Source organism: Eimeria maxima, genomic scaffold, assembly GCF_000499605.1.
Source record: "Eimeria maxima Weybridge genomic scaffold, Emw_scaff264, whole genome shotgun sequence".
Taxonomy (NCBI): Eukaryota; Apicomplexa; class Conoidasida; order Eucoccidiorida; family Eimeriidae; genus Eimeria; species Eimeria maxima.
The window spans coordinates 25,876-39,147 of record NW_013565491.1 but is presented as its reverse complement, the minus strand read 5'-3'; the positions used below and the strand labels follow the sequence as shown (position 1 = coordinate 39,147).

Genomic DNA, 13,272 nt, shown 5'->3' with positions numbered 1-13,272 from the left:
TATATATATATATATATATATATATAGATTGTCTCCTTATATATGAATATTGTGTCTCCTATACAGATCCGTCGTCGTCTGTCTCCTTCTTATATGGCTGTAGTCTTTGACCACCCAACAGGTCGCTCGTCTCGATTGGCTGTCTCTAATTTATATAAAATTCATCGAACACATCCGCCAATTGAATTTACTGAACAAATGCAAAAAGCTAAAGTACTATGTTGTGCATTAGGTACTACTATTCCTCCTGCTGCTGCTGCTGCTGCTGTTGTTGTTGTTGCTGTTGTTGTTGTCGTTGTTGCTGCTGCTGCTAATGCTCGTGCTGTTGTTGGCTTTGGTAATGCACCTCCTGCACTTAGGGTCCCTTATCTTATTGGGTAATTGCTGTGCTGCATGCATGCATTCAGGACTTCTGCCTCTGGAAGTGGAGGGAGTTGAGGGGGACGACGTCATCGCAACTCTTGTTGACCGTCTCTGTGGAGGAGACGCTCAGCAGCAACAGCAGCAACAGCAGCAGCAACAGGGGGACGGGGAGGGGGCCTTGAAACCGGAGATAGAGGAAATTTATATTGCGACGGTAGACAAGGATCTGCTCCAGGTACCATTTATGTACTTGATGCAGCTGCTGCTGCTGTGGCTGCTGCTGTCTTACTTGCTGCCCTTGCTGCTTAGCTTCCTTCTGTCTCTGCTGTTATGTTTCCTGCGGTTTCTGATCGTAATGCTTCCTCAGTGTCTCCGTTATTCTGATGCTTCTTTGCGGCAATTGCTGCTGTTTTGGTGGTTGCTGTGTTTGCTGCTTTGTTTCCTTCGTGTCTCTGTATCCCATCGTGTCTGTATCTCCCGTCTTTTGTTCTTTACCCTCTATCCTGTGTACTGCCTCGCCAGCACTTATCTTCTTGTGCCTCTCTTTGTGTCTCTTTATATCTCCTTATGCCTGCCAACATCTGCCTATGTCTCTCTTTGTCTGTCTATCTCTGTTACAGTTGCTGCGCTACAACTATCAGTCTCCACGGTCGAGTCCCCGTGTGAGCCTGTTGGCTCTCCACCGCCAGTGCCAAATCCTCGACGCCCAATTCGTTCGCGATGAATACGGTAAGCAGTCGCCTCTGTTTACTACACTTTGCTTGGCTCTTCTATGGTTTAGTTTACTACCCTTTAGTAGGGTTTCGTTTGCCTCGTCAGGGTTGCTTTGGGCTCAGGGCTTGGGTATAGAAGGTCTCTCTGGGGTTTGTTTGGTGCAGCCGGTGCCTTTAATAGGGTTGGCTGTGTTGCTGCAGTTGCTGCATGCATGCATGAGCTGTGTGCGTGGGTCTGCGGGTTTTAGGGGTGGAGCCACACCAGTTATTGGACTTCTTCTCCCTCGTGGGGGATCGAGCCGATGGTATCGTCGGCTGCCGCGGGATCGGAGCGGCTGCAGCACGCAAACTCCTCCAGGCAGTTGAGAACCTTGAAGTTCGTCGCGAGGGTTTAGGAAAGTTTAGGAGGGTTTAGGAGGGTAGAGTGGGTTCAGTATTCGTCGGGTAGGGTTAGCTAGGGTTTAGAAGGATTCAGTAATGTATTTGAGGTCTTCGTAAGTTCTACTAGGGTATGCTGGGTCTCGTTAATTCCTTAGGGTTTAGGGTTTAGTGTTGAGGATTTTCTGCGTAGCGGTGCTTCCTTGCGCTTTCTTTCGCAGGCATGGGAGGCCGCGTCTCCGACGTATCTGCAGCAGCTGTCATTGAAGCAGCGGCAGCTGCATGCGCTGCAGGAGTTCCTCCCGCAGTGGCGCACCAACCGCCGTTTGGTGTCTCTAAATGCAGCTGTCCCCGCAGCTCGGTGCTGCAACATCGGTGCCTTTCGTCTCCTTCCAGTGTCTCTGCAGATACTGCGAAGGCACTTCGCCCCCTACAACCTTGCTAAACAAGCAGAACTGGTCTGCTGCGGCTTGCGTCTGCTGCTGCTTGCGTCGGCTGCTGGTCTGCTGTGTCTCTATCTCTCCACCTAGTGTCTGCTTTTCCTTTTGCAGTCCTAGCGTGGGTTTGTGCTCCTCATTTACATCTCGTATCTTCATCTGTTTGTTTTCTGTTTGCTAGCTGCTGCGCCGCAAGCTCTCTCTACTCTCCATCTCCATCCCCTCATACCAGTGTCCTTTGGAAGGTTTGTCTCCTGTTGTATTTTCTTTTGACTGCTGCTGCTTCCGCGTCTGCTGCAGTGGGTTGAAGCCGGACAGGCGGAGACACCTAACGCCCATAGCTGGTTGCAGCAGCAAACGTCAGTCGCGGGCCCTACCGCTCAGTCGCAAGGCCAGGACCAGCGCACAAACAATGCAGCATCTGCAGCAGCAGCAACATCTACTGTAGAAACTGCAACACCCTCCGCGGTGAATGCTGATGGAGAGCCCAGGATATTTTCAGCGAATCCCGAAGGGGACAAAGCGGAGGCGGCTGCGCCCCCAGCATCTGCTATAGCGTCCCCTAATTTAGCATCTTCTGCTGAAGCAATAATAGACGGAGATGGAGCAGCAGCAGCAGCGCACGGTGCAACAATTTCACACGAGGCTGCCACAGCACACACGGGAGAACCTGTTTTTGCAGCAGCAGTAGCAGGTGCAGCAATGCCCGCTGCTGCACCTGGAGGAGACGCATCGGCAACACCAGCTGCACCACCAGCTCCAGTAGCAACATCGGATGAAACTGGTGCTGCTTCTCCTGCTTCTTGCACGAACGTAGGGGTTGGATGCGTGGGCACTGTTCGGGACTTGGGCGCAGCACCTGTGCATACAGCTGCAGCTACAGCAATCTTACGAGGGACATCTTCTTCCCGGCAGGCTGCAACACCAATTCAGAGCCATCAAACGCCTGCAAGAGTGGCAGCACCAGCGACGGCGCAATCGCCATCAAGCAGCAGCAAAACCGGGCATTGGGGGCTCTTGAGTACAATATCCTCGCTGCTGCCAGCGTGGATGGTAGCCCCACGAGCCCCCTTGCTGCTGGGGGCCCTGGGAGCTCCAGCTGTCCCCTGGCCTGGGGCATCCAGCAGCGCTGCTGGGGTTGCATGCAGATCCCGCAGTCTGCTGCAGTGTGCACGCGGGTCATTGCAACGCCGCCTTCTCATCCGTGGAGCAGCAGCAACAACAGCAACAGCAGCAGCAACTACTCCGGCAGAAACCCTGACTGCATCATCCCAGATGAGGCACGCCAGCAACGGCAGCGGAGGCAGCAGCAACTGCACCACTGGCAGCAGCTGCTGCACTGAAATGCTGGTTAGCCAAGGTAGCAGCAGCTGTAGCCGCCTCAGCCATGACAGCACTAGCAGCACGGGCAGCATCAACAGCAGTACAAAAGGTAGCAGCAGCTCTTTGAATGTTGCGAAGACAGTCTCTCCGTTGCAGCTACAACAGCAGCATCACCTAGCTACTGCTGCTGGTGTGGACCCTGTTGGTCTAGACATCGAGAAGGGCCCCCCATATACGGATGCTCACCACACGTTTTTCAGCGTTGATGCCCCATTTGGGGCTGCAGGTACCGGTTGGCAGCAGCAGCTGGAGCAGAAGATGCAGCAGCAGATGCAAAATCCCAGTGGGCAACAGAGGCACCAGGGGGTACAGCATCAGGTGCAGCAGGAGACAGAGCAGAAGGTGAATCAGGAGATGCGCTCAATGTTTGCGGTGGAGAAGCATCATGTGGACATGTTGTTACTGCACATGCAACAGCAGCAGCAGTCAACCGCCGCCATCGAAGCAGCAGCAGTGGGAGCAGCTGCATCAGCAGCATCGATCCTGAACGCAGCTGCCACCCGCGCTGGGCGGACACATGCCAGGCGCACTGCTGCGGCACCTCCCGCGCCAACAGCAACATCATCCCCCGCCATGGCAGCAGAAGTAGCAGCAGCAACAGATGATGGTAGTGGCACTGAGGCGTGCGCTGCAGTATTTGCTGGAGAAGCAGGTTGCGAAGCGAGGGAAGAGACAACAGCTGACGCAGCACCGGGTGAAACAGCACTGCCGGGGCTACTGCTGCCGCCCATCGAATGCTGGGGATCGTCTCCTCCCCCCTCCCCGCTAGAACAAGCCAAGGCGTTGCAAAGCACCCTGTGTCTCTGTCTCAGCTATCTAGCCCATCTGCAGCACGCGGATGCGCGCACCAGCAGCAGCAGCAGCAGCAGCAGGAGCAACTACTCGTTAGCTGCAACAGCCTATGCAAGCCTTGATGCATCTTCTGACGAGTGCCTCCGCCACTTACCTGAACGCCTCCCGATCGACCCTCTGGACATGTGCTTCTCTGTAGTGGGAGGAAGCATCGAGAACACAAGGAGCAACAGCAGCGGCAGCAACTTCACCATTAGGAAGAGCAGCAAGCCAACTTATTACCTTGGCGGCGATCTGCTACTGCCGGTGGCTGTTTCCTGGTTGGCCTCCTCTCCCCAGGGGGATCACACCCCAGCCTGCGCCTATCTGCCTTTTCACCTGTCCTTCAGCATTCGCCTTCCTCCAGGTCTGCTAAAGCTTCTGCGCTGCAATCGTCAGCAGCAACAACAGCAGCAGCAGCTGCACCAGCAGCAGGCACAGGAGAATGCCGAGGATATTTTACACTTTCATTTTGCAGTCCCAGAATTGCTGAAGGACGTCGCTGCAATGGAGGTGCTGCGCCTGTGCCTGCGCGGCGATTGTTCTGTTGATCCTGCTTCTGGATCTGCCGGTGCTGCTGCTGGATGTAAGACAGAAGGGGAGGCTGAAAGTGCAGCGGCAGGTGAGGGGCCCCGTCTGCTGTGGGTAGCACACGATGCAAAGCAGCTGCTGCACCTCCTTTGCAACATCGGCCTGTCCCCTCCACCCGCAGCGCAACTGCACTGTACGTCCGTCGTGGCCTGGCTGCTGCATGGTGCAGACCCAGGGAACTCCGAGCTGCTTCAGCAAGCAGCCCTCTTTGAGGTGCTACAGCAGCAGCAGCAGCAAAAGAAGAAGCAGTCCAATACATGTGCGAGCGTCAAAGCAGAAGCAGCGGCAGAAAGTGGCTTCGCGGCCGAGAGGAGGCCCAGTGGCGATCCCGTAAATGAAGCAGGAAGGCGAGGGGGACCACCGTGCATGGCTGAAGATATCGCCTATGAGCATGAAGACGACATAATATCTCAGGGCGCTCTTGTAGCGTCTCCATACAGCTCGACGATATTGACAACAATGGTTGGAGCAGCTGCAGCTTCACGGGCTGCTGCTGCCGGAGTGAAGGGCAGTGCGCGGAAGGCCTCGCAGGAAGCAGGAGCAGCAGCAGCTGCTGCTGCTGGTTCTGCAGAAACTGGGGCGCCCAGGCGGACTTCCGGCGTTCGCCCACCGTGGCGTTGCTTCGCTGATGCGCGATGCTCGCTGTTGCCGCCTGAGCAGCAGCAACTGCAGCAGGGTCTCTTCGGGCGCTTTGGGTGGGGAGTGTACAGCAGAGCGCCGCAAAAGAAAGCGGGAAGCAGAAATAAAGACGGGAAAGGCAAAGAAAAAAGCAAAGGCTGCAGCACCCCTAGCGGGCTGTGCAGGGACAATGCAACTGCCGCGAAAACAGAAGGAGCGGCAGCAGAAACTGCAGCAGGAACTGCAGCAGGTGTAGCATCCCGGGCCACTCCTCTGCCCGTGTGTTTTCAGCCTGTGAGGCCCCCTACAGGAGCAGCAACCGGAAAGGCTGTTGTTGTGCATGTTCCTGCTAGGTCGCCGAATCTTGCCGCGCACTCCGGGTGTTTCTCCGTCTCCGTCAGACTGCCTCAGCAATTCAAAAAGTGCTGCCCCCCACGGAGTCCCGAAGAGCTTAGCTCGCTGGACGTTGCAGCTTTCTGTGAGGCGCGGGGGGCGGCCACACTTGTGCTGCTGCAGCAACAGTACAGCATGTTGCAGCAGCAGCAGCAGCAGGCGGCAGAAACTGACACGAACGTCGCCGAGGTAGCAGCACAACCGCTCAGCTTGTCTTGGGGAGTATGGGCACATGTCGAGAGGCCCCTCATTCCTGTTCTGGCTGCGCTGGAGAGAAGGGGGTTGTCTCTTTCGGTGCCTCTTTTGAAACGCGGCTGGGTCGAAAAACGCGGGAACGGACCCCCAGTGGAGGACGAGGCAGCAGCAAGGGGACACAGCACGCATCACCCTCCTCACCTCCTCGAAGGGAGCATACCCCAAGGAAAACAAACAGCCTGCGCTCCTTCTGGTGTTGGCGCTGCTGCTGATGCTTCTAGTGTTGCTCTTGCTGCCGCTGCACCGGGGCGGCTTGCTACCCGCCTTGGTGCAGAAGCAGCAGATGTAGTAGCAGGAGCAGCAGCTGGCGACCCCAGCGAGGCTCTTCAGGAGCAGAGATACCTGGAGCAGCGAATCGCGAAACTTATAGAAGAGCTTACAGGCCGCACAGATGTAAACATTAATTCTCCCAGGTGCAGAGACAATCAACGATAAATTTTTGTTACCACTAGACAACAGTGAAAGTGACGGTAGTATTAACAATACCAACACAGTCTCCGGAGGGGGGAGCAAATATCTCCGGACGGCCGCCGCAGCACCTGTTGCTTGGTTGCTGTAGGCCTTTCTCTGCTCTCCTCGTTTCTTTCTGTTTATTCTTGCAGCCAACTCGCAACGGTTCTCTTCGATGATCTCCAACTGTCTCCTTCATCGCCTGCCGTCTCTGTAGCCGCAGACCCTGACGGCAAGGCGCCGAGAAGCAACAGCAAGGCTAAAAGCAGAAGCAGCAGCAGCAGCAGTAGCCGCTCTACAGGGGCTGAGGCCTTGCAAGCGTTGCTTCGGGAGGCTCGCTCGAAGGAGAAGGACCCTCATGCACGGCAAGTGGCAGAGTAAGCCTGAGCTCAGCTTGTGCTGCTTTTCCTTTGTGCGTCATCGGGCGTCTAGGTACCTGATTCGTTGCAGCAAGACTGCTGCAGCATTGCTGCAGTAGCGCAGCAGCAGTAGTGCATGTGGAGTGGTAGAGACTTGCTTTTTGTCATTGTGTCTCGAGGCTGCCCGTGTTTTCTGCTACTCCAGGCTGCTGTCTTGCTTGCTGGATTATCGTTCGAGTCACAAGTTCTTGAGTACTTATTTTGTCACATTGCCGGCTTACATCTTCCCTTCGACCCAGCGCATTCATGTCTCCTTGCTGCAAACAGGTGACTTGCAGTGATTGCTTTAGTGGTCTTCTTGTTCCCTCTGCCAAAAAACTTTAGATTTGTCATATGGGCCAGCACACCTGCAGCGGTGCAGCAGCACTGCTGCTGAAACGCTGGGATTTTGCTTTGTACGCGCTGTTTCATATAATGCTCGGGCACGTTCGTTGCCCAGTTCGCTCGTGTTGCTTATTGCTGTATGCTGGCTCTAAGAACCAAACCTGCCTCTTCACCCATTTGCGTTCCCTGCAGGGGCCTCTACTGGGCGCCTGGCCTGCCGCAACCCCAACTTGCAGAACATTCCAAATCATCAGGAGGAATGGCGCTGGATCCGGTAGGTTACCAGGCACCCCACACATGCACCTGCCGTCCTGTTGCTGCTGTTGCTGTTGCAGCTGCTGCTACTACCCAGACTGGTACCTTTCCGACGGCGCTCCTGCTGGAGCGCGTATGGTTTATGCGTGCAAGATGTCCTTTCCCACCACGTTTCTTTCTGGTGTCGCGTTTCAGTCCCTAGGGCTCCTTAGTGCATGTGGGTTACAGGTGCTTGCTGTTGTTTGTTGTCTCCGCAGAAGAGCCTTTGTCCCCTCTCCAGTGACACCTCGCAAGGTAGAGGATCCCTTCAACTGTAGCAGCGACGACCTGCTCAGCAGCAGCCTCTCGCGATCGTCTCCAGGTGTCTCCTCAAGCCTCACCGCCTCTGAAGGGTTCCCGGGAGCCTCTTCTGGGGGCGCCGCTACAGGATCGGGATCGATGTCTCCGTGGCGATTTGTCTCGGTGGACTATTCACAGATGGAGCTGCACATCTTGGCCTATCTTTCAAACGACCCGCAGCTGCTGTGGGATCTGCGAGGCGGCAGAAGAGACAAGGAGACAGAGGGACGCTCTTATGACACCTTCCAGCTCGCAGCCTCCCGTCTATTCAACTGTCCCCCCGAAGACGTCACCAAGGAGCTGCGCAGCATGGCCAAAACTGTCACATATGGTGAGCAGCAGCCCCATCGGCAGAAACAGCCCGTTGTACTAAGTGAAACGCTGGCTGCGCAAACTACGTTTAAGGTTCTCATTTTCTTTGAAGGGACCACAGACATATGGGCAGCTAGTAGCTGCTGGAGAGCCGGTGTGTGCCTCTATGTTGGCGTGCCTGCGCAGGGATACTCTATGGGCAGACAGAGGGGGGCCTGTCTCGGCAGCTGCAGGTGCCTCTAAAGGACGCACGCCGCCTCATTAACTGCTTCTTTAACGAATATCAAGGGGTACAGAGCCTCATGTTAACTCACACGCAATTTGCAGAGGCTACTGGGACTATAGAAACCCTTGTAGGCCGCAGCAGGCGGCTGCAGGGCACGGACATCGTGGAGGAACTTCTACGAGCCCACCCCCAGCTTGCAGCTCTTCTTAACCGCATTGGAGCTGCAAAGGCCCCTCTGGAGCAGCACCAGCAGCAGAGTGTCTCTTCAAGCAACAAGAGAGGCAGCGCGAGAGGCCGCTGCAGGAGACAGGCAATGAACACCCCCATTCAAGGCCTTGCGGCGGACATCATGAAGTATGTCACTGGGAGAGTGGAGCAGCTGCTGCAGTTGCAGCAGCAGCGGGCCTTTGCCCTAAGAGACTCGGTGCATGCGCATACAGTTGGAGCAGCAGACGGAGCATCATCTGCCTGGGGACGACACGTGCTGGAGAGACCGTTGAGAGCCCAAGTGGTGCTGCAGATCCACGACGAGTTGCTGCTTGAAGTCCACAGAGATGATATCTCTCCTGTTTTGGAGTTGGTGTTGCCGGTGATGCAGCGGGCATGGGGGTTGCTGCTGCTGGAGACCGATTGTTTGGACCGCTACGCTGCTCTATGTGAGCTTCAAAAACATATGCGAGACCCCCAGAGCGGCGGCGCCGCAGGTGACGAGGCGGCGCTGCGCATATGGGCCTCCGAGACCGCCAAAAGGGGCCCCACACCTAGGCAGACTACCCAGTGGTTTGCGCTGCCGCCCCAGTTTGAGTGGCTGCGCCCTCTGCTGCAGCGTGAGCTGCCTACAAGTGCGAAGGTGGGTCGAGACTGGTGCTGCTGCTAAGGGGACACAACCGGTTCTGTGCATGCTTTCCCTGTAAAAGCACCGAGTAAACGAGCAATGTATCCCAAGGAGGCTTTGCTGCACATGCAACTCAGTGTTACTGGTGCAGCTCAACAGGTTACATGGGCCCCTTTTTGCTTCTGCATTGGGCATTCTAGGCAGGGAGACAGACAGCACCTGCTTCTCTCTCTGAAGACATTCCTTACTATGCACTGCATGGCAGCTGGGGCGCGGACCAATCTGCCGCAGGCGGCGCGGTCGCCTCTCCATCTATGAGGTGGCTTGCTCTGTCTTCATCTCTTATTCACCAAGCATGCAGAGGTTTTGATCGAGCAGCAGATTCGCTGCAGTGCCTGGTGGCCCTGTGCCTGCAAGGTCTTCGGGGCTTTAAAGGCCTGAATGTTCTTTTTTTTGGCGGGCCGGGTCTTAAATGCACGAAAGACACGCAGTTAAGACGTATTGGGAGGGGATCTGGCTCACACAGCCGACCCCATGGTATTTGCAACGAAATATGATAAATGCTACCGTTGAGCACTAGTGGCATAGGGCGTGCGCTGTTAGCAGCAGAAAAGTACGAAATAGGGGGAACATCGTCTGGCCCCACCATGTCGCGCGGGAGGGAAACGACTTCTATCAGCTAATAGTAATACAGAGAGTGTTTTTAATCACTATACGTAGCGTTTGTGCTGGCTATTTAACACATTTGTCTGCGAAGTTCCCTGAAGAATGAAGTCACCTGCCTGCAAGAGGGGTGGGGGGCGTCGGCATTGTCTTCGAGGCACGAAAGGCAAGCCTAATTTGTTTTCAGGAGACAAATGGAGCATAAATAGAATTATTGGTTTATTTTGTGAACAATTTAATGCTTAAACACCCTGTTTCCGCTGCAAAAGAGCAGCAGCTAAAGCTCCTGGCTCACAAGGCCTAGGGGATCTCTCGGTTTCGTTGCCGCCCCTTACTGGTGAGCCCTCCCTTTCGTCTCCTCCACTTTAGAGACAGTTTCCCATTTCTTCGCCTTTCTACACATGTTCAAATGCTTGAATATTTTGGACTCTACAGTTTATTTTCTCTTCGAACGCGCTCCTGTTGTGGGCAGGTAAGCTACGCGGTCCACTTACGCTGGCTCAGGGAGACCAGTGGTCAGGTAGAGTGTGCCCACCCAAGAAACCCAACCCAACACGAACGGTCTTCTTTGCATTTGAAGAGTCCTAGACGTCGGTCGGAGGCGGATTTGCGTGGAGTCTACAGACGCGGGTGCACTGGCCATGGACAAGGCACCCGTGTGATCCACCGAAGTCTGAGCTCAATATATCACCGGCGGCCGATTTATTCTATTTCCTTTGCTGTTTAACAGCATACCGACCGCAGCAGCAAGGTTTCTGTGATTGTTCTATAGGGGTACGGATGGCAAACCTAAGGGGAGTGGCCCTGGAGGTCCCTGTGAATAGCCCCACGTTCCCTGTTGCTCCTGAAGGGGGCTGCGAAAACAGCCCCAAAGGAACTCTGCATGCTTATGCAGCACTTTCAGAGGCGCCGTCGTCGAGCCCTTACCAACGTATGGGAGGCGCTGCGCTCGAACCACCTGCTGAGAGTGCTGCTGCTGCTGTAGGAATATATGCAGCAGCAGGAGATTATCTGCAGGTATTCTCCTCATTGTGACTATATTTTGCTTAAACAATCACGTAGGAACCTGTCCATGCCTGTACAATGTTTCGCCTAGTGTGCCTGTCTTTGTTGTATCTATTGGCTTTCCTGTCTCATTCTGCTGGCGATCTTTTGGCTTATCTCCTGTCTCCATAGCCTTATTCTGCCTGCGCAAACTACTGTGTACCTGCCTCAGAGAGCAGCTGAGCAAATCCTTAACGGCGAGTCATGCACAGGTGCAAATGCAGTCACAGCTACAACGAACGCCTGCCACGTCAAATCGTTCGAGGAGATCATCTCTTCTGGGGCTGGGCACAGTGCCGTTGCTGCAGGTAAGAGAAGGCGTAGCACCAGAGCCGCATGCATACAGCACGCAGCAGAATCTTGTTCCTTCAACGACACCCAAGGTGTCATCAACAGGGTTGGCAATCCTCGAGACAACGCATGTGGGGCACTAGCGGTCCCACAAGGCACCTTATGGCCCAGCATCTCTGCGCAGCCTTTACCAGACAACGACAGAGACGCTGAGGAGAGAACAGGTACCTCTCGTCCTCTCTCCGAAGAAACAGGAACAGCAGAAAAGGCATTAGGTGGTAAACGACGAATTCGACCTACTCGACGTTATGAAGAATATATGCTGCAGGCTTCTCTGGTTGCCGGAGAAAGCAGGAGACAGAAACAAAACAGCAAAGCAGCTGTCTCCAAATGCAACATCAGGTTATCTGTGACCAGCAAGCAAGAACCAGATACACGGATGACGGTGTCTGCCTGGTTGGGGGTTCCAAGCGGGGGCAAAAGAACAGCAAAAACCCCACCACGACTTGCATGCACAGAGACACCGCCGCAGGGCCCAATGGTGCATGCAGATCGAGGGGATCCACCTCAAGCGCCAAGCAAAAGACAAAGCTCAGGAACACCAAATGGAGGTATTGATGAGACGTCTGGAGGGGTCGTTGCCCTGAAGTCGGCTCTGCGCACACAGCGGCGTGCAGCAGCAGCAGCAGCAGCAGCCAAGAGAGCAACAGCTGCTGCAGCTACGGGTATGACAGTGTCTGCTGCTTCAGCCGTTTCCTTCGCTGTCACAGCGCCCTTCGTTGGAGAAGAGGCGCCAAGTAGAGACAGCGAGAAGGAAGCATTTTTAGATGTGTGCTTCGAAGCTTTTTTTGGACAGGCGGTGGAGTTTCTAAACTCCGAGGCTGAAGCTGTCGCACAGTCCCCAATTACTCATGACTGCATCTCTTTGCTGCCTTCAAAGCAGTCGGCTATCAGAGGTGAAACCCTGGATATCTCACGGCAGCCAACGATGGCAGCTGAGCTTGCCCTGGGGAGGCAAACCCTGCAGCAGCCGACCAAGCACCAGTTGCTTGCTGACATCCCTCTTCTGCCTCTCTTCACGGCTACACTGCAGCAACTGACGACGGAAGCTGATGCAGATGGGGCTCTGGCAGCACCAAAGTCCACGGGCTCCATGGGAGAGCCGAAGAATGATACAGGCAAATGCTTCGCTCGGGCCGCTGAAGCACCAGCTCAAAGGCCGGCGGTTAAAGCTGCGTTTCCTCAGGTGGCAGTTCACCGGCAACAGCAGCAGCAAGCGCAGCAACACGGTCAGCAGCAGGAGCACCAGCAGCAGGAGCTGAACCAGCATGCGGCCCAACGACGGACGACTGTAGCTCCCCCCAGCAGCGGTGACGAGGAGGGGCCCTCCTCTCAGGGTACAAGAGTGGCAGGGAGGGCACTCCGCATGCAACAGCTGGCGGAGGTGCATTTTCTTCAGGTGGACTGTGAACGTCAATACAAGGTGTCTGTCGTGAAGGAATTGCAGGCAGTAGCAGCTCTTTGCTCCTGCGCTGCTTCCCGCAGCATCTGCATGCAGCCTGATTGCATGGAGACAAACCCCTCCTGCAACATCTGTTTGTCGCCAGTGAAAAGGCTCCAGGTGCAGCAAGATATGCTGGGGGAGCGCTTTCAGCAGCTGACGCTGCTTGAACACCTCCACATGCTCGTCCGTGTGCGTAGCATCCTCAGTACGGGTCTCGAAACGGGCAGTGGTGAGGAGGCGACAGAGACAGCAGCAAGAAAGAAAACACATAAGACCCGTAAAGACACATTCCCTGCTCCTGCTGACGTCTTCAATGAATCTGCAGTGAACGCTAGAGGCTACATGTTGGTGGAGGACAGGCAAAACCTCCAAGCAGATGCCTCCACTGGAGATACAGAACGAGACAGCTCGGCGGCAGGCACCTCATGAGCCCCTGTAGGGCCATACAGCAGCTTTCGAGAGGCAGCAAATGGCAAAGTTGCCTCTGCTGCTCCAGCTGCAATTGCGAGAGCTAGCCTACCATACAACGGCGTGTTGCTGTTCAGGAGAAGAGATGGTAGCAGGTCATGAACCTCAAACGTGTTCCGTTTTATGGCGCAGCTCCCGAGCGCCACTGCAGAGACAGTTGCTTGAGCACAGCGGCAAAGG

At 55.2% G+C, this 13,272-nt stretch overlaps 2 protein-coding genes across 2 annotated transcripts; both read left to right on the top strand.

The window, feature by feature from the left end:
• Positions 1-198: 198 nt before the first annotated feature.
• EMWEY_00025160 (DNA polymerase I, putative) lies at positions 199-9,164 on the top strand (the record flags this gene model as incomplete). The annotated part of the gene is made up of 11 exons (XM_013481022.1): positions 199-232; positions 408-598; positions 984-1,092; positions 1,325-1,465; positions 1,676-1,815; positions 2,192-6,375; positions 6,565-6,789; positions 6,977-7,098; positions 7,348-7,429; positions 7,668-8,080; positions 8,248-9,164. The coding sequence occupies 11 exons, from the start codon at positions 199-201 to the stop codon at positions 9,162-9,164; spliced, it is 6,558 nt and encodes a 2,185-aa protein (XP_013336476.1).
• A 1,401-nt stretch (positions 9,165-10,565) lies between these two features.
• Positions 10,566-13,053, top strand: EMWEY_00025150 (hypothetical protein, conserved; the record flags this gene model as incomplete). Its single annotated transcript, XM_013481021.1, has 2 exons — positions 10,566-10,802; positions 11,002-13,053. The coding sequence occupies 2 exons, from the start codon at positions 10,566-10,568 to the stop codon at positions 13,051-13,053; spliced, it is 2,289 nt and encodes a 762-aa protein (XP_013336475.1).
• Positions 13,054-13,272: the final 219 nt, after the last annotated feature.